Here is a 24,727-nt window from a genome sequence, read left to right as displayed (position 1 = left end):
ATTGGCTCCGCCAGCTCTCCGCTCCCCCTCACCCCCCTCCGGCCTCGGCTTCCTCATCCGTGACCTGGGACCCAACCAGGCCCCACTTCACAGCGGCACGGCGCCCAGGGGCAGAGAGGGGAGCTGGGGAGGGCGGGTCTAGCCGGCCGCCCCGGGCACCGTGCCTGGCACACGGGAGGCGCCCAATAGCGGTTCAATAACTAACAGCTGCGGCCGAAGCTGCTGATGCTGGCGAGGCAGCGAGCGCTCCCCTCCCCCACTCGCCCCCCACCCAGCGTTGCCCTCCCCTTCCCCCACCCTCCCACTTCGCGCTCCCCACCCTCTCCCCGTCCCCTCCCCCGCGCCTCTCGGCTCCCCGCCCCCATGCACGATGGGGCGCCCGGCCCGGGCGGGGCGCGGCGGCCCGAGCTCCCGGGTCCCTGGCCCGCGTCCAGCTCGCGGCCCAGGCCGGCCGGCGGCGACGGCGGCGGCGGAGGCGGGCGGGGTTTCTGGCCGCGCGCGGTCTGGGGGTTTTTTTATAACCCTGGCAGGCGGCTCAGGAAGTGCCTTCCCCGCGCCCCCTCCCCCGGCCACGCCGCCGCGCGCGCTCGCTCCCTCCCTTCCTGCGCGCGCGGGGCGGCGAGACGGCGGCGGCGGCGGCGTCCACGGCGCACGGGAGGCCCCGCGGCGGCGGCGCAGGTAGCGAGCGGGCCGCGGGCGGGATGGCGGCGGGCTTGGTGCGGGACGTGGTGTGTGCCTGCGCCCGGGATGGGGGTGGCGCCGGGCCGTCCCGCCGTGCGTCGTGTCGGTGCGTGATGTCCCGGAGCGCACCCTGGGGTCGCGGGAGCGCTTGGGTGTGCGCGGGGTGCGCGCGGCCGTCCACGTATGTGCGTGCGGGCGTCCCCCAGCGCGGGGTGAACCGGGTGCGCCCGCCGCCAGGTCTCCTGGGGCGATGTGTGTCGGCGGGGGGTGTCTGGGTGGATGAGCTGGTGCGCTGCGGGTGTGGACGTGTCTGCCTGTAGGCCCGTGCGCCTGTCATGAGTGTGTGAGTCTGTGTGTAGGCCCGGGGCGTGCGGGTTTCTGTGTCTGTGTTTCCCCCCCGGCTTGCCTGTCCGAGTGTGAGTGCGTGTCTGTACACATGGGTCCGGTGGTTGTGTGTGTGCACCAAGTGTGTGTGTGTGCAACCTGCACTAAGTGTGTTTTGCACAGTTGTGTGTATACACATGAATCTGATGGTTATGTGTCTGCCTGTGGTTGTGCACTGTGCGTGTGTGCAATGAGTGTGTGCAGGGTGTATCCTTGTCTGTTATGTGTGTGTACACTGAGTGTGTTTATGACTGCACACATGAGTCTAGTGGTTGTGTATGTGTGCAATAAGTATGTGTGTGCATATGTGTCCACCGAGTGTGTGCGTGCTGTGTCTGAACTGTGCAGTGTGTGTGTGCAGTGTATGAATTGTGTGTGCACCGAGTGTATATGTTTGTGTCTGTACACATGGGTCTGATGGTTGTGTCTTCATGTGTGTGCATTGTGTGTGCAATGAGTGTGTGTGCACTGTGTCCATGTCTGTGTGTGTGGATGAGTGTGTCCATGTATGCATGTGTCTGCACTGTGTGCAGTGAGTGTACCCATGTGTGTGCATGCACTGTGTGTGTGCACGAGTGTGTCCATATGTGTGCACTGTATGTACATTCTGTGTGTGCACAAGTGTGTCCATGCATGTGCGCTGTATGTATACTGTGCATGTGTGTGTGTGCCTGGGGCCCAGAGCATTCTTCTGGGTCTCCGGTGCGTGCGGGCCATAGCCGAGGCCCCGGCTGTGCAGGTGTGGTCGCAGTGCGTGTTTGTGTGTCTGGGTGTGGGAATGGCACCGCCCACTTCCCCTGCGTGGTCACCCAGGCCACCGCAGCCGCCGGCTGTCGGGTCTGTCTCAGGGAGTGGTGCTCGCTCAGGGCCTTTCATTAGCAGCTGGTTGTTGGTTGGTGGGTGGGGAGTCTGGGGGGGCGCAGGGGCCCCTCCTCACAGGCGGTGGCGGCCTTTGTCTGCTCCTGCCTGCTGGGCCAGATGTGCTGTGCGGCCAAAGCCCAGGAGGAGGCCGGCGGCCGGGGCAGTGGGGCCTCTGCCTGGTCGGCTGTGGCCGTGGCCTGCGCAGGGGGAACCCAGCAGCCGGCTCCCTGAGCCCAGCCCAGCCCAGAGGTGTGTGTGTGGAGCTCTGGTCTCTTCAGGGTCCCCGGGCCGGGCCGGAGCCTCGGTTTCCGGGCACTTTCCTTGAGGCATTTCCTCCTGCAGGCCAGCACCTCCCTCCTGCCTTCTGGGAGGAGGGGCTGGGGGCAGTGGCCCAGCCCGAGTGTGCACACGCACACATACACACGGACACAGTGTGCATATACACATGGACACACACATATACACGGACATGCTGTGCAGTCACATGCACACACGGACAGATACTGCACACAGAAGCACACATGGTGCACACACATACATATACACGGACATACTTAGCATGTACACACATACACACGGACACCGTGTGCACACATGGACACACGTGGACACTGCACACACAGAACCACACACAGTGCACATACACGGACATGCTCAGCATATACACACAGACACAGTGCACACATATACACACACTCACACACACACACTCACACTGGATCCCAGTAGCCCACCAACCCCCTGCTCCCATTCCTCCTCCTGACTGGGACCTCCTGCACCTGGGACCTCATCTCCTCTCCCAGACCCACTGACCCCTTCGTGGTCCCCTGCCCTCCCCCGCATCGTCCCAGGCGGTGCCACCACCCGCAGCCCACCCAGGCCATCACCCATTCTCCCTGCCCTGCCCCTGACACACACCTGTGGGCACACCTTTGCCGGGTCCTTTCATGCTGAGCCAGCCGTGCTGGGGGAGGGGGCTGGGGAACTCAGGCAGGACGCCCAGGGACGCTGCAGCCAGGACCAGAGAGAGCGGCTACAGGCCTGGGAGGGACGGTCTCGCTGGCAGTGAGTGTAAGACAGGAGCCGGCTCTGGGTTTTCCCAGTGACCCTGGAGCTCCAGTGGGGACCAACCCAGCTCCTCCTCTTTGTCCCCCTCTCCCTGCCTGGGCTCTGCAGAAAAGGAAACTGAGGCACAGAGAGACACACGCACCCCTCACCCAGGGCAGGCGGCAGCTGTGGGGAGGATCCACTCAGGGGTCCCGCACCTCAGCACCCACTGAAGCCCCCAAAAGGTAACGATGATAATGATGAAACAAACAAAAAAACCCAAGGAGTAGCGTTAGCCCGGCTGAGCAGACAGCACAGCGAAGTCTGAAATATCTGTGAGTGAGCCCCCCGTCGCTGGAGGGGTCCAGGAAGCAGCGGGGGAGTGTGGGCCGGCAGGCTGCAGTAAACCCGGCTCCCTCCCCTGCAGCCAAGCTGCCCTGTTTGGGGATGGGCTCTGAGACTTGGCCAGGCTGCAAAGCCAACAAGACAGCGTGTGATTAAGGGGGATTGTGCAGAGCGAGCGGGGAAGGGCGGGGGCAGGGCAGGAGAGCAGAGGGAGGGCTCGCAGCAGGGCGGTGGCCCAGTGTGGTGTGGGCTGGGCAGGCAGCAGCTCCAGGGAGGAAGACTAAGCGGGGGCAGGAACGGGATGCTGTTCACAGCTGGGAGTCAGGAACAGGGGAGTCTGGGGTGCTGGAAGGCCTGATCAGGGACCTTGGGTTGCAGATCCACACCCACTGCCCCTGGCTGCTGCCTTGCGCTGCCCCCTCCTGGGTCCCTGCCAAGCCCCTCTCTGCCTCCCCCCTCCCCCAGCCAGGTGCACCTTCTCCAAACTGGTTTCTTCTCATTCTCTGATCTTTTCAGTGGGGAGGGGTGAGGAGGAGGAGAGGGGGGCAGTCTTCAGACTGGGGGAATGCTGTGGCTGTCCCTGTTGGAGAAGGGGGCAGACGCCAGCGGCCTTGGCTGGGCCCGGCCCTCCCTGACCCGCCCCTCCCTTTCTCCAGAAGCTGGGTGATGATGCCCAGGCTGTGAACCGGGAAGGCAGCGCTGTGAGGGCTGCCAGCAGCCGGGGCTGGGGAGAGACATGTGGACACGTAGCCCCTATGGCTCCTGCCTGCCATTTGCTCCGCTGGGCCCTCACCCTGGGGCTGGGCCTCACCTTCGAAGTCACACATGCCTTCCGGTCTCAAGGTAGGGGCAGTTTTGAGGGTGGCAGAGGGAGGGGGCAAGGAGCTGGGCTGGGCTGGGAGTCATGCAGGGGATGACCCTGGGCTCACTGAAGCCGGCAGAGCCTTGCAGCCAGGGACCTGGCTTCTAAGGGCAGCGAGGCCACCGTCGTCAGCCAAGCAGCCAGGATCAGCCCAAACTACTGGAGCCCACCCCAGACCTCCCCACCCACAGGTGAGTTCCTGTCCAGCCTGGAGAGCTATGAGATTGCCTTCCCCACCCGCGTGGACCACAACGGGGCACTGCTGGCCTTCTCACCGCCTGTCCCCCGGAGGCAGCGCCGGGGCGCGGGGGCCACTGCCGAGGCCCGCCTGTTCTACAAGGTGTCCGCACCCAGCACCCACTTCCTGCTGAACCTGACCCACAGCCCCCATCTGCTGGCAGGCCACGTCTCCGTGGAGTACTGGACACGGGAGGGCCTGGCCTGGCAGAGGGCCGCCCGACCTCACTGCCTCTACGCCGGCCACCTGCAGGGCCAGGCCGGCAGCTCCCATGTGGCCATCAGCACCTGCGGGGGCCTGGTGAGCTGAGGATTCTGGGCGGCAGGGGGGAGTGGCCACAGTTTAAAAAAAAGTCTGAAAGATAGGTCAGAGAGGGGGATGGTAGTGGGGCAAAGTATTTTGAGCTCATTGGTACTTGGGGGATGTAGCCAAAGCTGTATGCAGAGGAAAATGTATAGCCTTAGGGAAGGCTGGGAATGAACAAGCTGAAATCTGCCTCGAGAACTGATAATCGCAGGAGCACAGTGAGCCCAGTAGAAGAGCTCATAAAGGCGGAGGGGGGGTTTCAGGAACCAGAACTTGACCTGAGCTATCTGTCACGCCCCCGCAACCTCCCCCCCAGCATGGCCTGATAGTGGCAGACGAGGAAGAATACCTGATTGAGCCCCTGCAAGGCGGGCCCAAGGGTCCCCGGGGACCAGAGGAGAGCGGCCCCCACGTGGTGTACAAGCGTTCCTCACTGCGTCACCCCCACCTGGACACAGCCTGTGGAGTGAGAGGTACACCTGTCCCTCAGGGATGGGCAGAGGGGCTGCACCTGGAGGTCAGCAGGTGCAAGAATGGAAGAGCTGAGAAGCAGACACAGTGGTGGTGGGATGTGGGTGGCCCGTCCACCTGCTGGCAGCAGGACAGCTGGGAGGTGCAGGGTCAGTGGAGCACTCCGTCCCTCCCCTGGCCGGCCGACCCAGCGGTGAGGGAGACAACCAGACAGGCGGGCAGGCTCGTCCAACCAGTTCAGGTGAAAACCATGCTAAGAGCATTGTCCAATCAGTTGAGTGACAGATTGGTGTGTCAGATACCTGGACAACTGTACAGTCAAAATGCCAGGCGGAAAAAAGGACAGTGTCAGGCATTGTCCCAAAGGTCGGATTTCCAGTGAGGCAGATAGGAGAGAGTTAGGGGCTCAACGGTCGGGAATGCACGAGCCAGGATAATCCTATGGTTATGAAAGCAGCATGCTGTTCCAAGGGAAAGTACCGCAGCGGGACGCGGAGGAGTCTGGGAGTAGGATACTGGCAGACATGGGAGATTCTTCAGAATGTTCTTGGGAAAATGGATTGCAAGATAAGTGTAGGGGTGGGTGTTGGGAATAGCCCAGCTCTGGCTCCTGGCTCCAGCTTCCTGCTAACACAGACCCTGGGAGGCGGCAGTGGTGGCTCAAGTGCTGGGGTGCCTGCTGCCCACTTGTGGGAGACCCGGATGGAGTTCCAGGCTCCTGGCTGAAGCCGGCATCTGGGGGGAGTGAACCAGCAGATGGGAGATCATGTGTGTGTCCGCCTGCCTTCAAAATAAATTAATAATTTTTTAAAAGATAACTTTATTTTGATGCAAAAAATGTTGACGTCTCCATCATTTGTTTTCATAGCCATTCATTTTTCGTGCATGGATTTAAAAAAAATTTTTTTTTGACAGGCAGAGTTAGTGAGAGAGAGAGAGAGACAGAGAGAAAGGTCTTCCTTCTGTTGGTTCACCCCCTAAATGGCTGCTACAGTCGGCGCTGCGCCAATCAGGAGCCAGGTGCTTCCTCGTGATCTCCCTTGCGAGTGCAGGGCCCAAGGACCGGGGCCATCCTCCACTGCCTTCCCGGGCTATAGCAGAGAGCTGGACTGGAAGAGGAGCAACCGGGACTAGAACCCGGGGTACTGGCACTGCAGGTGGAGGATTAGCCAAGTGAGCTGCAGCACCAGCCAAAAAAATATTTTTGCACCAATATAAATTTATCTTTTCATTCTCTTCCCATGAACTCTCTTATTTTCTAATTTTTTGAGAGTTTTTTGTTTTGAAAGGCAGAGTTAACAGAGGAAGAGAGATCTTCCATGTGCTGGTTCATTCCCCAGATGACCACAATGGCCTGGGCTGGGCCATGTCAAAGCCAGAAACCTGGAACTCCATCCAGGTCTCACACATGGGTAGCAGGGACCCAAGCCCTTGGGCCACCCTCTGCTGCTTTCCCAGGCGCATTAGCAGGGAGCTGGATCGGAAGTGGAGCAGCCGGGACTCCATCTGGCACCTGTATAGGATGCTGGCATCAGAGGTGGCGGCTTAACCTGCGGCACCGCAGCGCCGGTCCCCCTGTGAACTTTCTGTAGTTCCCACCTACAAGTGCAGCCGGTCGTACCAGCAGAAAGCTAGGTGGTGCTACCGTGGGGAGGCAGGAGGCCAGTGCAGGTATAGTGTAGGCAGGGAGTAGGGCAGAGCGCCCTGGGGGCGCCATGGCCCACCTGGGTGACAGACCCAAACGAATGTTCAGGCAGTGGGGCGAGGTACAGCCCGACTCTACTGCTAGATGCCCCATAGAAGAGAGGTGTTTGGCAGGTCAGGCGCGAGACAGCCTGTTACAGACCGCCCGCAAGAGCAGGCAGCGCGAGGTCCAGGAGCCGTCCCTGCGGGCTGTTGGGGTGGGGCATGGCGGAGGGCTGAGGGGATGTCCCTGCTCTGCTGGCCTCCACAGACGAGAAGCCGTGGAAGGGGCGGCCGTGGTGGCTGCGCACCCTGAAGCCGCCGCCCGCCAGGCCCCTGGGGAACGACACGGAGCGAGGCCAGCCGGGCCTGAAGCGCTCCGTCAGCCGAGAGCACTACGTGGAGACCCTGGTGGTGGCCGACAAGATGATGGTGGCGTACCACGGGCGCCGAGACGTGGAGCAGTACGTGCTGGCCATCATGAGCATTGTAAGTGCCTTCCCCTCCCTGGGTGCGGAGCCCTGAGCCCCCAGGGGGCGGGGAAAAGAGGTGTGGCCTTCTCACCCAAGCCCCCTGCCTTACCTGGGGCTGGAGGGGGACTGAGTACAGAGGTGAGCCCTGTGTGGCCATGAATGCGGAGAGAGGGACCAGGTTAGGAGCAGAGACCCTGGAGTGGAGGCAGCCTTCCCCGGGCTCAAAACCCAGCTCTGCCACCCTTACTTGTGTGCTGTTGAGCAAGCGACTCCAGCCTTCTGCCTTGGCTTACCCATCTATAAAATGGTACGCACTTTGTAAGGCCAAGGTGGACTGAATGAGTTGGTAACACAGAACTCTCTGAAGTACCCTCCTACCAGTGTGTGGGAGGCCAGCCTGTGGGAATTATACGTAGGTACAGACGGACAGACAGACGTGCTTACGTGTGTCGTGTCCTACTAGCCTTAAGAAGTGCCTGCAAGCTGCAGGTTCATTTATTTTGTAAAGATTTATTTATTTATTTGAAAGGCAGCGATAGGAAAAAGAGAGAGAGAGGGAGGGTATCTTTTGTCTGCTGATTGACGCTGCAATGGCCAGAGCTGGCCAGGCTGAAGCCAGGAGCTTCCTCCGGGTCTCCCCCATGGGTGCAGGGGCCCAAGCACTCGGGCTCTCCTTTACTGCTTTCCCAGTCCTGTTAGCAGGGAGCTGGAAGTGGAGCAGCCAGGACTCGAACCGACGCCCATATGGGATGACGGCACTGCAGGAGGCGACTTTACCCACTAAGCCACAGTGCAGCTGGCCCCCAGTTCTCTCGTGGTGTCTGCAAGGAATTGGTCCAAGGACTTCCCATGGAGGAGGCCAGAGTCCCTTATCTAAAACGCATATCACCTGTGCATATTACACTCACCTGTGTAGTTAACCCCCCCCCCCCCACATTACTTGAATTTCAGTGGTATCAATGCTGTGTCAACAGCTGTTATACTGCACTGTTTGGGGGAGGATTGACAAGAAACATCTGTGATCAGTGTAGACTCAGCTTTCTTTTCCCCTGGAACATTTTGGATCCTGTGGGGGTAGAGCCGCAGACACAGGGCAGGTGTGCCTGGCTCCTATGTTAGATCTCTGAGCCTTAGCTCCCCCTCTGTGTACTGGGGTCTCCTGGAGGGGCTGAGGAGTGGCGGGAAGGAAGCCAGGTAGAGTGCTTGGCGCCCAGGAAGTAGCTGATGAAACAGCCAAGTAGGCAGAGAGGCTTGGCGGGCAGTAGGCTGGCCAAGATGCGGCCATGACGCCAACTCTGCCACCCTAGGTTCCGCCCCGGCCCTGCCTTCCTGGGGCTTTCAGAGTTTCTTAGCTTCTGCTGGGCTTTCGGGGAGTTTCCAAGACAGGGAGACCGCGACCCCTGCAAAGCCTGGGTTCCCTCTGGGGCTCCGCTTCCTGCTTCCTTTTGTCCGGCGCCTTGCTGGTCCCCAGAGGCCCACCTCGGCTCTGGAAGGAAGCCAGATGTGCACACTGCTCAGGCCACCCCTGGCAGCCAGGGTGGGTGAGTGGGAAGGGGGCCCACCAGGAGGGAGCCCCGCCTTGAGTCACCACGGGCTGGGAGCGCCGAGCCTTCTGTGTGAGATCTGGGTGTTCCCAGGGCCTGCTCCTCAAAGCATGTTTGAGGCTGCTACAGAGTCCCTGGGAAATGGAGTTAAAAGATAATGCAGGTTTCCTGTGGCCTTTATTGTTGTCTCGTGTGCCACAGGCTCAGCCTAGGACCCAGCACATAGGAGCTACTTACTTCATTAAAGCTAATTTTTGGGCCGGCACCGTGGCTCACTAGGCTAATCCTCGCCCTGCAGCGCCAGCACACCGGGTTCTAGTCCCGGTCGGGGCGCCGCATTCTGTCCCGGTTGCTCCTCTTCCAGGCCAGCTCTCTGCTGTGGCCCGGGAGTGCAGTGGAGGATGGCCCAAGTCCTTGGGCCCTGCACCCCATGGGAGACCAGGAGAAGCACCTGGCTCCTGCCTTCGGATCAGCGCGGTGCGCCGGCCACAGCATGCCGGCCACGGCGGCCATTGGAGGGTGAACCAACGGCAAAGAAAGACCTTTCTCTCTGTCTCTCTCTATCTCACTGTCCACTCTGCCTGTCAAAAGCTAATTTTTGGCTTTTTTTTAGACATTAATTTATTTGGAAGTCAGAGGTACACACAGGGAGAGAGAGGGAGAGAGTTCTTCCATCCACTGGTTCACTCCCTGGATGGCTGCAATGGCCAGGGCTAGGCCAGGCAGGAGCCAGGAACTTTATCCAGGTCTCCCTCGTTGGTGGCAGGAACTCAGGCATGTGGGCCCTGTTCTGCCACTGGCAGGGAGCTGGACCGGAAGTAGAACAGCCGGGACTTGAACCGGTGCCTGTGTGGGAGGCCAGCGTCATGGGCATTGGCTTCACCCGCTGCACCACGATGCTGACTGCTACTTTTTGCTCTCTGGGCTCCTCTTAAGACTTGGTCTCTCTTGTTTCTTGGAGGTCAGGTTGCCAAACTTTTCCAGGACTCGAGTCTGGGAAACACCGTGAACATCCTGGTAACCCGTCTCATCCTGCTCACTGAGGACCAGGTACGAGGGCCCCACCCCTGCCCCGCTGCACCAGGCACCGCCTGCAGTCCCCGGAGTGCCAAGCGCCCACGCGCCTCACTCTGTCCATCCCCAGCCCACCCTGGAGATCACCCACCATGCCGGGAAGTCCCTGGACAGCTTCTGTAAGTGGCAGAAATCCATCGTGAACCACAGCGGCCATGGCAACGCCATTCCGGAGAACGGTGTGGCCAACCATGACACAGCAGTGCTCATCACGCGGTGAGGGGCGGGGAGGGGCCAAGTGGAGTAGGGGACCCTCGGGGCCCGTGCAGGGGTCTGCTGGGGGGTGGGAGGGGCTGCTGGGAGCCTGGGGTGGGGGTGGGGCGTTGGGCAGGTGGACTCTGGTGAACTCTCTTGCTCACTTTTCATTCGGTCATTCAGTCAGTCGCTTGCTCATCTGCTCCTGTCAGCTCCAGCTGGGGGTGCAGCAAGAGGCCCCAGAGCTGGGGCCCCGTGGAAGCCGCAGGGCTTAGGCACGCAGCCCAGTGCCCTCACTGCCCCCTTCTCTTTCCCCAGCTATGACATCTGCATCTACAAAAACAAGCCCTGTGGCACACTAGGTACCCGAGTCCCCTGGCTTGGATGAAGGAGGCTGTGGGCTGGGGAAGAAGGGGGGAGCCAGCCCTCGGGTGTGACTTGGCAGGGTGCAGGGCCCCCCACTCCCTACCCTCCAGGGCCAGCACAGCCCCAAGCCCCTAGCCTCTCCCCATGTGTCGATTCCCAGGTCTGGCCCCCGTGGGCGGGATGTGTGAGCGAGAGAGAAGCTGCAGCATCAACGAAGACATCGGGCTGGCCACGGCGTTCACCATCGCCCATGAGATCGGGCACACGTGAGCCTGGGGAGGGGGGAACGCAGCGGCGGTGGGTGGACGGGAGGAGCCAGGCAGATCTCTAGGCACCTGGCGGAGCCAACATCCCTCTCCCCAGGTTCGGCATGAACCACGATGGTGTGGGCAACAGCTGTGGGGCCCGCGGCCAGGACCCCGCCAAGCTCATGGCCGCCCACATCACCATGAAGACCAATCCATTCGTGTGGTCCTCATGCAGCCGCGACTACATCACCAGCTTTCTGGAGTGAGCATGTGGTCACACCCAGTGCCCCCCCCAATCAGCTGTTCCCCATGACCCCCAGCCCAGCTCCAGGAAGGGGGGATATGGTGGGGGTGGGGGCTGGGGGTGAGCTCTTGGCCCAAAGGCCCCTGGTGTGACGGCTGCTTTTTTGCCACCACAGCTCCGGCCTGGGGCTCTGCCTGAACAACCGGCCTCCCAGACAGGACTTCGTGTACCCAACGGTGGCGCCGGGCCAGGCCTACGATGCGGACGAGCAGTGCCGCTTCCAGCATGGCGTCAAATCGCGTCAGTGTAAATACGGGGTAGAGAGAGCCTTCCTGCTTTCCTTCCTGGGAGGGGAGGGGCTGCACGGGGCACCCCCCGGGGGGAGGGGGCGGTGAAGTGACCCCCCCGGGGGGCGGGGGAGCTGCAGGTGCATGACCGGATCTCAGGCTTCTCCAGGCCCTGGTTGGAGGGCTGGGCTGGGGGTGCCACCTGCTGTCTGGCACCAGTGGCCCGAGGCTTCCTACTGGATGGCTTTTAACTAAGCAGCGGACCTGGTAGGAGCAAGCAGTGGCCCAGCGACCGGCCATCTTCAGCTGGACAGAACATTGCTGGGACTCCCATGTCCGTGGCCTCAGCCCTTGGCTGGATGGGTTCTGAGCCGGGGTTCAAATTCCCAAAGCTTCCTGTGTGCGTGGAGAAGCAAGCAGGGGGTGGGGGTGGGGAGTCCCATGCCCAGCTTCCCGCCCCCTCCCCCCCCAGGAAGCAGGAGACCTGCTGGCTTCCTGTTTCAGCCACAAGGGCAGTGGGGCTGCCGCCCCTCCTCCACCCACCTCCCTCCACTCCCTGAACACTCCCCTACTACCCCGTCCTCCACACCCTCCTCAAAGGGTCAGTGTCCGGGGCCATGGCCAAGTTCATGTCCAGGTTGGTGCACAAGCAGGGAGTGAATTCCACAGCGAGACAAGGAGGCAGACGGCTGGAACTGCTTATGTGGCATGAACAGTCCCCTCTTGTCTGCCTCCCCAGCCCCACCCCAGCCCCCTTTCATGGATTCCTCAGGAATTCTGAGGCTGCCCTCCATGATGATGACAGGGATGGCTGGCACTGAGCACTCACTGTGTGGTGAGCCCGTGATGTGCACTGCCTCGGGTCAGCTCCTGACTGCCGTCACCCTCACAGAACCGGAAGGGACTGAAGCTGGGTGGGGGGTGGGGTGGGGCGGCTGGCCCAAGACGACTTGAGAACATGGCGGAGCTGGAGTTTCAGCCCCAGGGTCTCTGCACTCCAGATTCTACCAGGGGGTGGGGAAGGGGAGCCACCTGCGGAAGAGCAAGCTTGGACTGGCACTGGCTCTGCTTACTTAGTTGAAAAGCAGAGAGAGAAGAGAGACCGATCTTCCATCCTCTGGTTCACTACCTAAATGAGCCACAACAGCCCAAAGCCCGGAGCCAGGGACTCCATCCAGGTCTCCCACGTGGGTAGCGGTGGCTGATCCTGGAAAGGCCACTTCCTACAGCTGTTGCTTGGTCCAACCCCCAGATGGTCAAGGCCTGGAAGGGTTAGGGTCCGCAAAGGGGTTACATAATGATTCTAACAGGGAGGAATGAAGCAGGATATGGTCCAGAGGGTCTATGACACCAGGCCACTGTAGCCCAAGGGGGAAATCCGGGGATATTAACCTGAGATCAGAGTGGCTCCCTGGACAGAGCCCGTACCAGCCCAAGGCGGATTCAGACAGGAAAAAACGGGGGCTGACTTCACTGGGGAAGTCGGGAAGAGCTGATCCAGCATTGTCCCCTCCCAAACCCCTACCCCCTCCAGCTTGAAATAATCAGGTTCTCCCTGGTACAGGTAGGGGAACAGAGTGTTTCAACCCTGGGCTGCTGTATGCACCCCAAAAAGGAAGCCAGAATCCACCCTTCCTATACCTTAGGGGGCTAACTAGCTCCCTGACCTCAAGCAAGGGGCCTTGTCTACCCGAACACCCCACCCACACCCCCCACCCCGGGAGTGTGTGGCATGCACGGGGATGTCCCCGAAGTACTTAAGTGACAGACACGTCCCAAGCCGTGCCCTGCCAAGACTCGGTGAGGCCCGAGGACAGCAGCGCTGGCCACTGGCCCAGCTCCGAGCCTGCAGAGAGCGGGACGCCTGGGTGTTGCTGAGCCAGGCGGGCTGCCCGAGGGAGGGAGGTCGGGGGGGCGAGCCTGAGCGGGCGCCTCGGCCCGCAGGAGGTGTGCAGCGAGCTGTGGTGTCTGAGCAAGAGCAACAGGTGCATCACCAACAGCATCCCGGCCGCCGAGGGCACGCTGTGCCAGACGCACACCATCGACAAGGGGGTGAGCGCAGGCCCCGCCCAGAGCCTGCAGGGCGTGTCCTCCCCAGCCCCGCGCACGCGCCTGAGGCCACGCCCCCTGGCCTCAAGCCCCGCCCCGCATGCCTGGCCCAGTGCTCCAGCTTCACCCCATTGGTGGCGTCTGGCTCCTAGGCCACGCCCCATGCTAGCTGGCTCTGCCCCCGGCTTCGCTCCCCGCCTCTGTCCGCTCCTCCCACCCGGTCCCAGAAGGGCAGAGGCCTCCGACCTAGAGGGGGTGGGGGGAAGCCAGGGGCCTTATCCCGCCGGTGTCCGCAGACACACTCACCACTCCCCATCCCCCACTCCGCAGTGGTGCTACAAGCGGGTGTGTGTCCCCTTCGGGTCTCGGCCGGAAGGTGTGGACGGGGCCTGGGGTCCGTGGACCCCGTGGGGCGACTGCAGCCGGACGTGTGGCGGCGGCGTGTCCTCTTCCAGCCGGCACTGCGACAGCCCCAGGTCAGCCCTCAGCACCCCCTGCCCCACAAGCCGGGAGACCACCGTCCCCACTATGGCCCCCTGCCCCATCTCTTCTCCCCTTCTCACCCGTGTCTTGCAGGCCAACTATCGGGGGCAAGTACTGCCTGGGTGAGAGACGGCGGCATCGCTCCTGCAACACCGACGTGAGTCTCGGGAGACCCCGGGCCACTTACCTTGCCCCCTGTTCGGGAGAAAGCTCTGGGAGAATCGTGGCCCCTTGCAGGCCGCCCCTCACTTCCCTGGCTGAGCAGCCCACCCCAGAGCCTGGCTCCTTGCATCTCCTCCTTCCTCCTGCCCGGGAACTCTGGTGGAGCTGCCTCCTCCCCTCACAGCTCACCTGGCCTGCCCAACACCTGTCCTCTCCTCACTTTGCCTCGCTGGGACCTCCACCATCTTGCTGGAACCTCGCCCCTACACAGACACACCTAAGCCTCCCCCTCCCCGGCTTCTCTGCTGCCCCTGTGTACCTGCAGGGATCCCCCAGAGGCTGGGACCCGGGTGCAGACAGGTGTTCCTGTATACCTCCAGTATACAGCGGCTTCACCCATCTCTGTCTCCTGCCCCCGGAAAAGGCCCTCTGCTCTGAACCAGAAACCTAGGGGTCGTCCCCAGCTTGCCGCTAGCTTAGGTCAGCGGCAGTCCAGTCTCGCCTGGACCTGTGTCCCAGCCTGCTCTCTGCTGCCAGCCTCACTCCTGCAACCCCAGCCACTGGAGCAACACCTCTGTGCTCTAACTCGGTCCCCGCCCACCTGTCCCTTCCTCCTCCTCTCTGGCGCCCCCAGGACTGTCCCCCGGGCTCCCAGGACTTCAGGGAAATGCAGTGCTCCGAATTTGACAGCGTTCCTTTCCGTGGAAAATTCTACACGTGGAAAACCTACCGAGGGGGTGAGAGGGGACGCTGGGGGCGTGTCCGGCAGCAAGTGGATGGACGCAGCCCGGGGCCGGAGCACCCAGGGTGCCTCCACTGAACACTGGGTCCCCCTGGTTCTGTTGGGTCTGGGGTCTGTTCGTTTGGGCCTCACCTCCCCCAGGGAGCAAGCACAGCGTCCCAGGGGGGCTGGCCTGGGTCTGACGGGGCCGTGCCCCCCAGGGGGCGTGAAGGCCTGCTCGCTCACGTGCCTCGCAGAAGGCTTCAACTTCTACACTGAGAGGGCAGCGGCTGTCGTGGACGGGACACCCTGCCGGCCGGACACGGTGGACATCTGTGTCAGCGGCGAGTGCAAGGTGGGAGGGACCTCCGCGGGGGCGGGGTGGGGGTTTGGGCGGGGGCGGGGTGTGAGGGCACCCCTACCATGCGCTCTGCACACAGCACGTGGGCTGCGACCGGGTCCTGGGCTCGGACCTGCGAGAAGATAAATGCCGAGTGTGCGGGGGCGACGGCAGCGCCTGCGAGACCATCGAGGGCGTCTTCAGCGCAGCCTCACCTGGGGCCGGTGAGCACCCCTCACTTCCGCCCCAGGCAGCTGGGGGCGGGGCCAAGGCCAGCAACTTCTCAGACTCCACCCAAAAAGTGCCCCAACCCGGGATCAGGAAGGGTCTCAGCAAACCTTGGCAGTCGGTGGCTCAGGGGATGAGAACCCAAATCTCCCCCCTCTGCGGGTGGGGGCCTCATGCTGGCTCTCAGTGGGGGTGGGGGGGTCCCTGGCCATCATCCGTGGGACAGATCAGGAAACCCAGGAACTCCTCAGAAGGTGGAAGCACTTCGGAGGGAAGGAGAGGGCTGAGGGCTCTGTCCAGTCTGCAGGAACCACTGGCGGGCCCCCCTGGAGCGAGTTGCAGAGTGGGCGTTGTTCCCTGGTTTTGTAAGGGGCAGCCAGTGATGGGCCAGTCAGGGCTTCTGGGGGCAGGAGAGGGAGGGAAGGAGGAGCCCACACCGACATGCAGATGACTGCTGTCCCCAAGGCGAGGACTGTTAGAGCAGGAAAGGTGTCGGGGACACAGGAGCCCAAAAGACATGGCAGTGATGTGCAGGGGTGGGGGATGGAGAGGGACACCGAGGATCCCTTGGCCTGGGCACACCTGACCCCTGGGGGCTGCAGCACCAAATGACCCCTTCCCCGAGAAGCCAGGCCAAGGGATGCGTGGGACCCAACAGGGGCCGGTGTGGGGACGTGGCCAGATCAGCCAGGATGCCTGGGCACAGGTGGTCGGCCTATGTGGCTGGGGGCCCTGGGGCGCCCCCTTCCCCTCTGTCCAGGCCCGACCCTGCTGCTTACAGGAGGATGAAGGAGGGTGCATCCAGTCACTTGTGGTGGTCAGGAAGACAGGAAAGTTTGAGTTCGAATCCCAGCCTAGGCCTCTTCCCTGAGGGAAGCTGACTTCCCGGAGCCTCAGTTTTGGCATCTGTAAAATGGGAGTGATGATAGGTGTCTTTCACAGGGTGCAGTGGGATGTCCCTGTAGCATGGGAACAGTTGGTTAGCTGTGACCACTGGGGACCAAGAATGGGGGAGGGGGGACTGTGAATGCAAGGGATGGGTGACAGCTGAGCGCCACCGTCCAGGGTACGAGGACGTCGTGTGGATCCCCAAAGGCTCCGTCCACATCTTCATCCAGGACCTGAACCTGTCCCTCAGTCACCTGGGTGAGCAGAGGCTGGGGGAGGAGGAGGAGGGGATCTGGGAGTGGGTGTGGCTCGAGTTCTGACTCCTGCACTGTCTCCAGCCCTAAAGGGTGATCAGGAGTCCCTGCTGCTGGAGGGGCTGCCAGGGACCCCCCAGCCTCACCGCCTGCCCCTGGCCGGGACCACCTTCCAGCTGCGGCAGGGGCCCGACCAGACGCAGAGCCTGGAAGCCCTGGGACCCATTAACGCCTCTCTCATCGTCATGGTAACCACGGGGCTGGGGGCGCGAGGCAGGTGAACATCTGCCTCCGGTAGGGAATCCAGATTCTTCGTTGTGAACGTGACTTGCGGCCGTTCCCCCACCGCCCACTGCAGGTGCTGGCCCGGACAGAGCTGCCTGCTCTGCGCTACCGCTTCAACGCCCCTATCTCCCGCGACGCGCTGCCGCCTTACTCCTGGCACTATGCGCCCTGGACCAAGTGCTCCGCCCAGTGCGCGGGCGGTGAGGCCCGGGCGGGGCTGGGGGCGGGCTCCAGGCTCTCTCTGCCCCCACATCACAGGGACGTGGTTCCCGGGGATGCACGGGGCTGAGCGGGCCCCTCTGCTCCCCCAGGCAGCCAGGTGCAGGCCGTGGAGTGCCGCAATCAGCTGGACAGCTCGGCAGTGGCCCCGCACCACTGCAGCGCCCACAGCAAGCTGCCCAAGAGGCAACGCGCCTGCAACACAGAGCCCTGCCCGCCGGAGTGAGTGCCTCCAGGATGGGGCGGGATGCCCGGGTTGCGGTGACGCTGGTGCCCATGAGAAGGAGGGGAGAGGATGGTGCGGGAGGCAGGGTGACGGTGCTCCCCTGCCCTCCTGGCCTGGCCCAGCCCAGCCTTCCGTAGGTGCGGGTGGTGACCAGCAGATGGATGGGGGTCCCCTGGCCTGTGCACGCGCTCACCCCCCGCATGCCCCTCGCAGCTGGGTCGTGGGGAACTGGTCACGCTGTAGCCGCAGCTGCGATGCGGGCGTGCGCAGCCGCTCCGTAGTGTGCCAGCGCCGTGTGTCGGCGGCCGAGGAGAAGGCGCTGGACGACAGCGCCTGCCCGCAGCCGCGTCCGCCGGTGCTGGAGGCCTGTCACGGCCCTGCGTGCCCTCCGGAGTGGGCAGCCCTCGACTGGTCTGAGGTCAGCCCGCCCACTATGCTCCCTGGGTGGGGGCAGAACCTGGAATGACCCGGTTGGGGGAGGGGAGAGAGGGGTCCTGCGCTTTGGACCCTTCCCCTCCTCCTGCTGAGCCCCAAATGCCCTCTCCCACTACAGTGCACCCCCAGCTGCGGGCCTGGCCTCCGTCACCGCGTGGTACTTTGCAAGAGCGCAGACCACCGAGCCACACTACCCCCTGCACACTGCCCGCCCGCCGCCAAGCCGCCTGCCACTATGCGCTGCAACTTGCGCCGCTGCCCCCCAGCCCGCTGGGTTGCCGGCGAGTGGGGCGAGGTATGCAGAGGCACCCCAGGGGTGGGGGCCCTCTGCTGGACGCCTGAGCTCAGCGCCCCCTTCCCACAGTGCTCTGCGCAGTGCGGCTTCGGGCAGCAGCAGCGCTCTGTGCGCTGCACCAGCCACACCGGCCAGCCGTCGCGTGAGTGCCCCGAGGCCCTGCGGCCGCCCGCCACACAACAGTGTGAGGCCAAGTGTGACAGCGCGCCCCCTGGGGACGGCCCTGAAGGTACGTGGGCAACAGAACGAGGGGATGAGCCACCAGGAAGACCACAGAGGGCATGGGGCTTCCTGATCATAGTCCCAGAGCCAAAGAAACAAAAAACTTTGCATCCAAGCATTTATTAAGGCATTTATTTCAGGCACCTGGGAGCCTCCATGAACTTTGCCCACCTGTGCCATTGTGTGCCTCACATTGATTTCCCCTCCTTTCCTCCCCCCACCCCCGCCCCCAGAGTGCAAGGACGTGAACAAGGTCGCCTACTGCCCCCTGGTGCTCAAATTTCAGTTCTGCAGCCGAGCCTACTTCCGCCAGATGTGCTGCAAAACTTGCCACGGCCGCTAGGGGGAGCGCGGCACCCGGAGCCACAGCTGGGGAGACCCGGCTGCAGCCTGCTCCCCCTCCCCCACCGAGGGAGCCCCAGGGGGCGGGGAGCTGGGAATGGAGGGTGAGATGCAACCGGAAGTTATTTATTGGGAATCCCTGCAGGGCCCCTGGCTAGGGGATGGAGAAGGGCTGGTGACCTCCACCCTCCCAGGGCCCCTCTTCAGCCCCTCTGTCAGTTCACATAGTGAGACCCCCTGCCCCCAACTCCAGAGTAGGCCTGGGGAGAAGGCACAGTGTTCAGCCCAGCGCCTTCTGCACCCACCTTTGGGAACGCCAGTGTTCCCCACTCCCCCTGTGATCGGAATACGTACTGTGAAGAGCGGGGGTGGGGAGGGGTCTGCAGGTGCCCTGCCCCCAGCACTGCCTGACCTGGGGTGAGGCGGCGGGACAGGTCTGCGCCCCCTGCAGGGGAATTACTACAGTTGCCCTTGAGCTGTGCGGTGGGGGGAGATCGGCCCCAGCCCCTGCCCTGCGTGCCCAGGGAGGACCCCACCATCCAGGCCGCCCCGTCATGGTGCTAACAGGCCCTGCCCTGGGGCCCACACCCTCCTTGCCAGGAAGCCCTACTTCAATAAAGTCCTGTCTTGTGTAGATGTCCGCGTGTGGCTGTGTGTCTAGGGCAGCCTCTGCAGAGAGCAGGGGGCTTCTACCCACGCTGGCCCGGGACCTGCCCAGGCCCGGGGCCTTCCTGCACCTGGCTCTCACCACCGAGGTTTGCCAGGTTGACTCAGCAAAGTGAAGGAGCTTGACAGAGACACGGGCTCCTTCCGAAGCAGCCGCTAGGGGGCGCCATGCCCGGCCACCCTCAAGGAGGATGCCCCGCCAGGCAGAGACAAAGACCACTCACGGGCATGGACCAGAGGCCGGTGCCCACTTGGGTCAAGCGCTGCCTTACATGGCTGGAGGAGGACGCGGTGTGTCGGTGTCTCCAAGATCAGGACGCGTTAACACAAGGGATCCCACCCAGAAGGGCTCTTGAGAAAGATGGGGAGACCAAGATGTCCCGGGGGTGGGTAGCACAGCAAAGGTGGTGGTGGTAAATCCAGAGCTGACATCCAAAGCTTGGGTCAGCCGCACCTGACTCCTGGTCCCCTCCCCCTTTGCGGGCGCAACCACACCCAGACAGGCGTGGCTGCCCTGGGTGGCTGTGCGGGGAGGGCTGGCAGAGGTGGCTCTAGAAGAGGGAGGTCGCCTGGGGGGCTCCCAGGGCGAACGTCTGAAACCCTGCTTCCCAGTTTTGAGGAGACCTGAGCAGGTCGGTCCACAGCCAGCTGACCTGAGGCCCTTGGCTGCAGCTCTTGTCCCTGGGGAGCCGGAGGAGGGACGTCCTGGGGGCTGTCAGCCTGGGGCCCCAGCTCTGTGGGCCCTGCCTGCCACCTCTGAGGCTCTCCCCGCCCCCAGGGCCAGGGCCCCTCCCGTCAAAGGAAGTGAGAGGGGGACCGCCACGGTAAGAGGAACTAGGGCTGGGAGCGGAGTGAAGGAGCGGGAGGAAGGCCATGCCCCAGCCGCCCCCAGGACCCCCCTGAACCTGTACCCTGTCACAGCCCACTCGGGTGCCCCCCAGGAGGCACAGACACCGGCCCCAAAGAATGGTGAGTCCTTCCTGGGTGGTCCTGGACATGCAAGGGAGGGGGGCACCAGCCAGGTGGAGGTGCCCGGAAAAACACAAGAAAGTGGGGTGATGAGAACTAGAATGGCAGACCCTCTGAGGGTCCCTTGGTGTGGCGCGGGTGTCCCCAGTGTCCCTTACCAGGGGACCATGCTGGTGGAGGGGAGCAGCCACAGGTGGTCCAAGACACAGAAGACAGCCCCAAGGAATCATGCAGGTTCAGGAACTTACCCCTTGGCAGGGGGCTAGGGAATCCAGTTTCCAGCCCTGCTTGGTCCCTCATTCCCCGCTGTGGCCTGGGGCAAGTTACTTCCCCTCTCTTGGCCTCAGGCTTGGAAGCTGGTCTGATACGGCTGGTCTGGCTCCTTGGGGGCCTCTGCACTGGAGCCTCCGGTGGGAGGGGAGGTGGTCTGTGGCTATGGCCGCTCAAAGTTCACAACTGGGAGAGGAAGCTGTGTCTCCTGGGTGGTGGGGTGCAGTGACGGTGTGCCCCGGGGGGCAGTGGGTGGCTCAGCTGTAGCAATCACAAAGGGCGGAGGCGGGGAGACTGCACACGTCCAGTGGCATTGCTCATGGCGATGGTAACAGAAAGTCTGCAACCAGAGGGTCACTGCCTATTGAGGTTGAGGGCTGAAGCTCATTGTGACAAGGTTGGGGAGACTGTCACGATCATGGGTCTAGAGCCCGAGGTCCCTATAATGTCTGCAAAATTATTTGGTCTGGCCCTGCTGAGGCAACAGCATGTGGGATTCAAAATTCTGATCCATCTATAGCAGGCTAGTCTTTCAGTTGGTCTGTGGATGATGTTACCAATATCCAGATGGCCCCTGGCAGTGAGAACGGTGTCCCATCCCTGCCCCGGCTGGGCATGCTAAGAGGGAGCCAGAGCTGACCACTGGGAAGCCACTCCCACAGCTTCAGATCTTAGGATGAGGGCCCATGGCTGGCACAGAGACAAGGGTGCTTGGCAGCCACAGCAGGCAGCTGAGCAGGACAGAGGCAGAGAGAGAAGAGCACCTCCTTCCAGAAAGTCAAGGGAAAATTGGACATCCCTGGTCAAGGATCCCTCTGGCCAAGTCACAACCAAGCTTCCCTGTGGGGGTTCTGAGCTTGGAATGGGAGCTCTTCCAAGACAGAGTAAGACTCAGGAGCTCAGATGGGCAGACTATCATCAAAAGAACACAGGAAGTGACTCGCTGCTCGAGAGAACAGCAATCCTCTCAGGAAGCCGGGCAAAGTGCTGAGTCAACAGTCGGCTCAGCAGACGGTCTGGGAGGTGAGAGACACATCAAAGACGGTAGGAGAGAAAATGAATGGAGACCATCCAGGAGGCTGGGGGCTCCCTGTGGAGGTGGGGGGCCGGGAGGTGACTGAAGGCGTCAATGCAGCCGTGACCGTCAAGCCCTTTATGGAGCAGATGCACTCAGTTAAGGGTAGCTGCCACTGCCGGGCAGGGCAAGCACTGCTGGATTTACCAGTGCTGATAGGTGATGACTCAGCCTCGGGGACTCTGCAGGAGTTGCCGTGTGTAACTGTTGTTGAGTTGGTGGTGGTGGTCATTGACATTGGTGTTGCAGGTTGGTGATGGTCCTTGTGGGGGAGTTGTTGAGTTGTTGTTGGTGGTGGTGGTCATTGACACTGGTGTTGCAGGTTGGTGATGATGATGGTTCTTGTGGGGGAGTTGTTGAGTTGGTGGTGGTGGTGGTCATTGACATTGGTGTTGCAGGTTGGTGATGACGATGGCCCTTGTGGGGGAGTTGTTGAGTTGGTGGTGGTGGTGGTGGTCATTGACACTGGTGTTGCAGGTTGGTGATGATGATGGTCCTTGTGGGGGAGTTGTTGAGTTGGTGGTGGTGGTGGTCATTGACATTGGTGTTGCAGGTTGGTGATGACGATGGCCCTTGTGGGGAGTTGTTGAGTTGTTGTTGGTGGTGGTGGTGGTCATTGACACTGGTGTTACAGGTTGGTGATGACGGTGGTCCTTGTGGGGGAGTTGTTGAATTGGTGGTGGTGGTGGTGGTGGTCATTGACACTGGTGTTGCAGGTTGGTGATGATGATGGTTCTTGTGGGGGAGTTGTTGAGTTGGTGGTGGTGGTGGTCATTGACATTGGTGTTGCAGGTTGGTGATGACGATGGCCCTTGTGGGGGAGTTGTTGAGTTGTTGTTGTTGGTGGTGGTGGTCATTGACACTGGTGTTACAGGTTGGTGATGACGGTGGTCCTTGTGGGGGAGTTGTTGAATTGGTGGTGGTGGTGGTGGTCATTGACACTGGTGTTGCAGGTTGGTGATGATGATGGTCCTTGTGGGGGAGTTGTTGAGTTGGTGGTGGTGGTGGTCATTGACATTGGTGTTGCAGGTTGGTGATGACGATGGCCCTTGTGGGGGAGTTGTTGAGTTGGTGGTGGTGGTGGTCATTGACACTGGTGTTACAGGTTGGTGATGACGATGGTCCTTGTGGGGGAGTTGTTGAGTTGGTGGTGGTAGTGGTGGTAGTGGTGGTCACTGGTGTTGGTTATTGCAGGTACATGGTTCCTGTAGGTGAGTTGGTGGTGGTGACAGTTGTCTTTAGTGAAAACTGGTGTTGAACATCGGTCAGTAGAGGTTGGTTGTTTTCAGCTAGAAATGCTGGGGATGCTGGCTCAGTGAAACTGGCAGTGGGTAGTTGCCATTACTTGGATCCTTGTGATGGTGCTGTTGGGAGTTCATGGTTGACTTCTGGTGACAGTGATCAGTAATGGTGGTAGCAATTTATTGGTGGTGTTTGAAAAAGGTATGGATTGGCCAGTGCCGCAGCTCTCTAGGCTAATCCTCCGCCTACGGCACTGACACCCCGGGTTCTAGTCCCAGTTGGGGTGCCAGATTCTGTCCCGGTTGCCCCTCTTCCAGTCCAGCTCTCTGCTGTGGCCCGGGAAGGCAGTGGAGAATGGCCCAAGTGCTTGGGCCCTGCACCCGCATGGGAGACCAGGAGGAAGCACCTGGCTCCTAGCTTCGGATCAGCATGACGCACCGGCTGCAGCAGCCATTTGGGGGGTGAACCAATGGAAGGAAGACCTTTCTCTCTCTCTGTCTCTCTCTCTCACTGTATAACTCTGCCTCTCAAAAAAAAAAAAAAGGTATGGATGATGGTTGTTGCTTTATGGGATTTTTTTTATTATTTATTTACCTGAAAGGCAAAGTTAGAGAGAGACATCGATCAATCAATCGATCTATCTTCCATCCACTGGTTCACTCCCCAAATGGCCATGATGGCCATGGCTAGGCCAGGCTGAAGCTAGGAGCCAGGAGCTTCTCTGGGTCTCCCACACTGGGTGCAGTGGCCCAGACACTTGGATCATCCTCCACTGCTTTCCCAGGAGCATTAGCAGGGAGCTGGACAGGAAGTGGAACAGCCTGGACTCAAACCAGTGACCATGTGGCATTGAAGGCAGTGGCTTTACTCACTGTGCAACAGCACCCAACCCTTGTGGACCATTTAATGGTAGTCAACTGCACGTGGCTGTTGCTGGCTGGTGTTGTTGCTGGTGGCTGTCACTGTCGATGCTAGTTGTTGTTATTGATGATGGTTGTTGGTGGAGACCGGTTGTAGGGAAGGTTGATGATAGCATGGTTTTCCCCCGTTTGACCCTGGCTGGTGGCGCTGGCACGAAGGTTATTAGCAGTTTCTGTTTGACTATATTGGGGCTCAGAGGCGGTAACTGGTTGGTGATGATGGGGTGGTTGTTTTCAAGCAAGGAGGCCAGTGACATGGCTGCTTGGCCAGGGACAGGGGCCATGGGACAGACAGAAAAAACTGAAAGTCAGGGGAATTTGTGGGGTGCAGTGGGTACCTGCACTCCTCCTCCTTCTCCCCCACTGCTTGTGCCACCTATGTCCCATATCAGAGTGCCTGGGTTGAAGTCCCAGCTCTGCTCTTGATTTCAGCTTCCTGCTAATGTGAATCCTGGGAGGTAGCACTGATGGCTCAAGGGACTGAGCCCCTGCCACCCACCTGGGAGGCCAAGATGGAGCTCCTGGCTCCTGGCTTCTGCCTGCCCCAGCCCTGGCTGTTGTGGCCATTTGGAGAGTAAACCAGCGGAAGGAAGATCTCTCTCTCTCTCTCTCTCTCTCTCTCTCTCTCTCTCTCTCTGACTCTGATTCTCCCTCTCTCAGTCCTTCTGCCTTTCCAATAAATAAAATATGTTTTTAAAAAGAGGGGTTCAGGAGGAAGAATCAGTGAGACCTGCAACTGATGGGACATTTCGAGTAAGGACAGCGCCGAGTCAGACAGGCAGGTTTCCACCATGGGGGCTGGGGGCCTACTTCAGGAGCTCATCCCCAACAAGGCAAGGCCCGGGGCTCTTGGAGGAGGTGAGGAGTGGCCCCCTCAGCAGGCTCCACCTGCCGGACAAATACCCGAGGCAGGAGAAACCCGGTTTCCTGCAGGGTGGTAAGGGCCTCCTGTTGAGCAGGAAGGAAGTGAGACCCAGCGCTCACCTGAGGCAGGGAGGGGAGACTGCTGCCCGCACAGTGCGTGGATGCTGGGTGCAGCCCCAGGATCCCCCCACCGGCAGCGGCTTCACATCTCCTCTGGCAACCGCAGCCCACGGGACCCCAGCGGTGAGGGAAGGAAGTGGCTC

The 24,727-nt window shown here is 61.5% G+C and overlaps 2 protein-coding genes across 7 annotated transcripts in view; both read left to right on the top strand.

Moving 5' to 3' along the window:
* The first annotated feature begins 430 nt into the window (after positions 1-430).
* ADAMTS10 (ADAM metallopeptidase with thrombospondin type 1 motif 10) lies at positions 431-19,092 on the top strand. Of its 5 annotated transcripts, XM_070067552.1 has the most exons (26): positions 553-678; positions 3,103-3,218; positions 3,975-4,161; positions 4,372-4,718; positions 5,041-5,197; positions 7,150-7,367; positions 9,862-9,945; positions 10,040-10,185; positions 10,483-10,526; positions 10,691-10,796; positions 10,894-11,040; positions 11,198-11,339; positions 13,254-13,361; positions 13,689-13,834; positions 13,935-13,998; positions 14,638-14,740; positions 14,946-15,079; positions 15,165-15,288; positions 16,358-16,438; positions 16,519-16,682; positions 16,793-16,919; positions 17,031-17,160; positions 17,378-17,582; positions 17,718-17,894; positions 17,964-18,123; positions 18,350-19,092. In XM_070067552.1, exons 3-26 carry the CDS (start codon positions 4,074-4,076, stop codon positions 18,457-18,459), a joined length of 3,312 nt encoding a protein of 1,103 aa, XP_069923653.1. In that variant the 5' UTR covers positions 553-678; positions 3,103-3,218; positions 3,975-4,073; the 3' UTR covers positions 18,460-19,092. The 5 variants fall into 5 exon arrangements, 4 of the variants coding, with proteins under 4 accessions (XP_069923652.1, XP_051691498.1, XP_069923653.1 ...); XR_011385731.1 differs by lacking the exon at positions 3,103-3,218 and having other exon boundaries at positions 431-678; positions 17,035-17,160; XM_070067551.1 differs by lacking the exon at positions 3,103-3,218 and having other exon boundaries at positions 435-678; positions 3,978-4,161.
* Positions 19,093-19,954: 862 nt separating this feature from the next.
* MYO1F (myosin IF) overlaps positions 19,955-24,727 on the top strand; it is a 30,806-nt gene continuing 26,033 nt past the window's right edge. Inside the window, exon 1 of one of the 2 annotated variants that reach the window (XM_008249129.4) lies at positions 19,955-20,093. In XM_008249129.4, coding sequence (XP_008247351.2) covers positions 20,091-20,093 — 3 coding nt within the window. In that variant the 5' untranslated portion in view covers positions 19,955-20,090. Of the gene's footprint in view, positions 20,094-21,347; positions 21,408-24,727 lie in introns of those variants that run through there. The other variant, XM_070067553.1, reaches the window with a different exon arrangement.

This window comes from Oryctolagus cuniculus, assembly GCF_964237555.1.
Source record: "Oryctolagus cuniculus chromosome 16 unlocalized genomic scaffold, mOryCun1.1 SUPER_16_unloc_1, whole genome shotgun sequence".
Lineage (NCBI taxonomy): Eukaryota > Metazoa > Chordata > Mammalia > Lagomorpha > Leporidae > Oryctolagus > Oryctolagus cuniculus.
The sequence above is the reverse complement of the archived record's forward strand: the minus strand, read 5'-3'. Positions and strand labels throughout refer to the sequence as shown.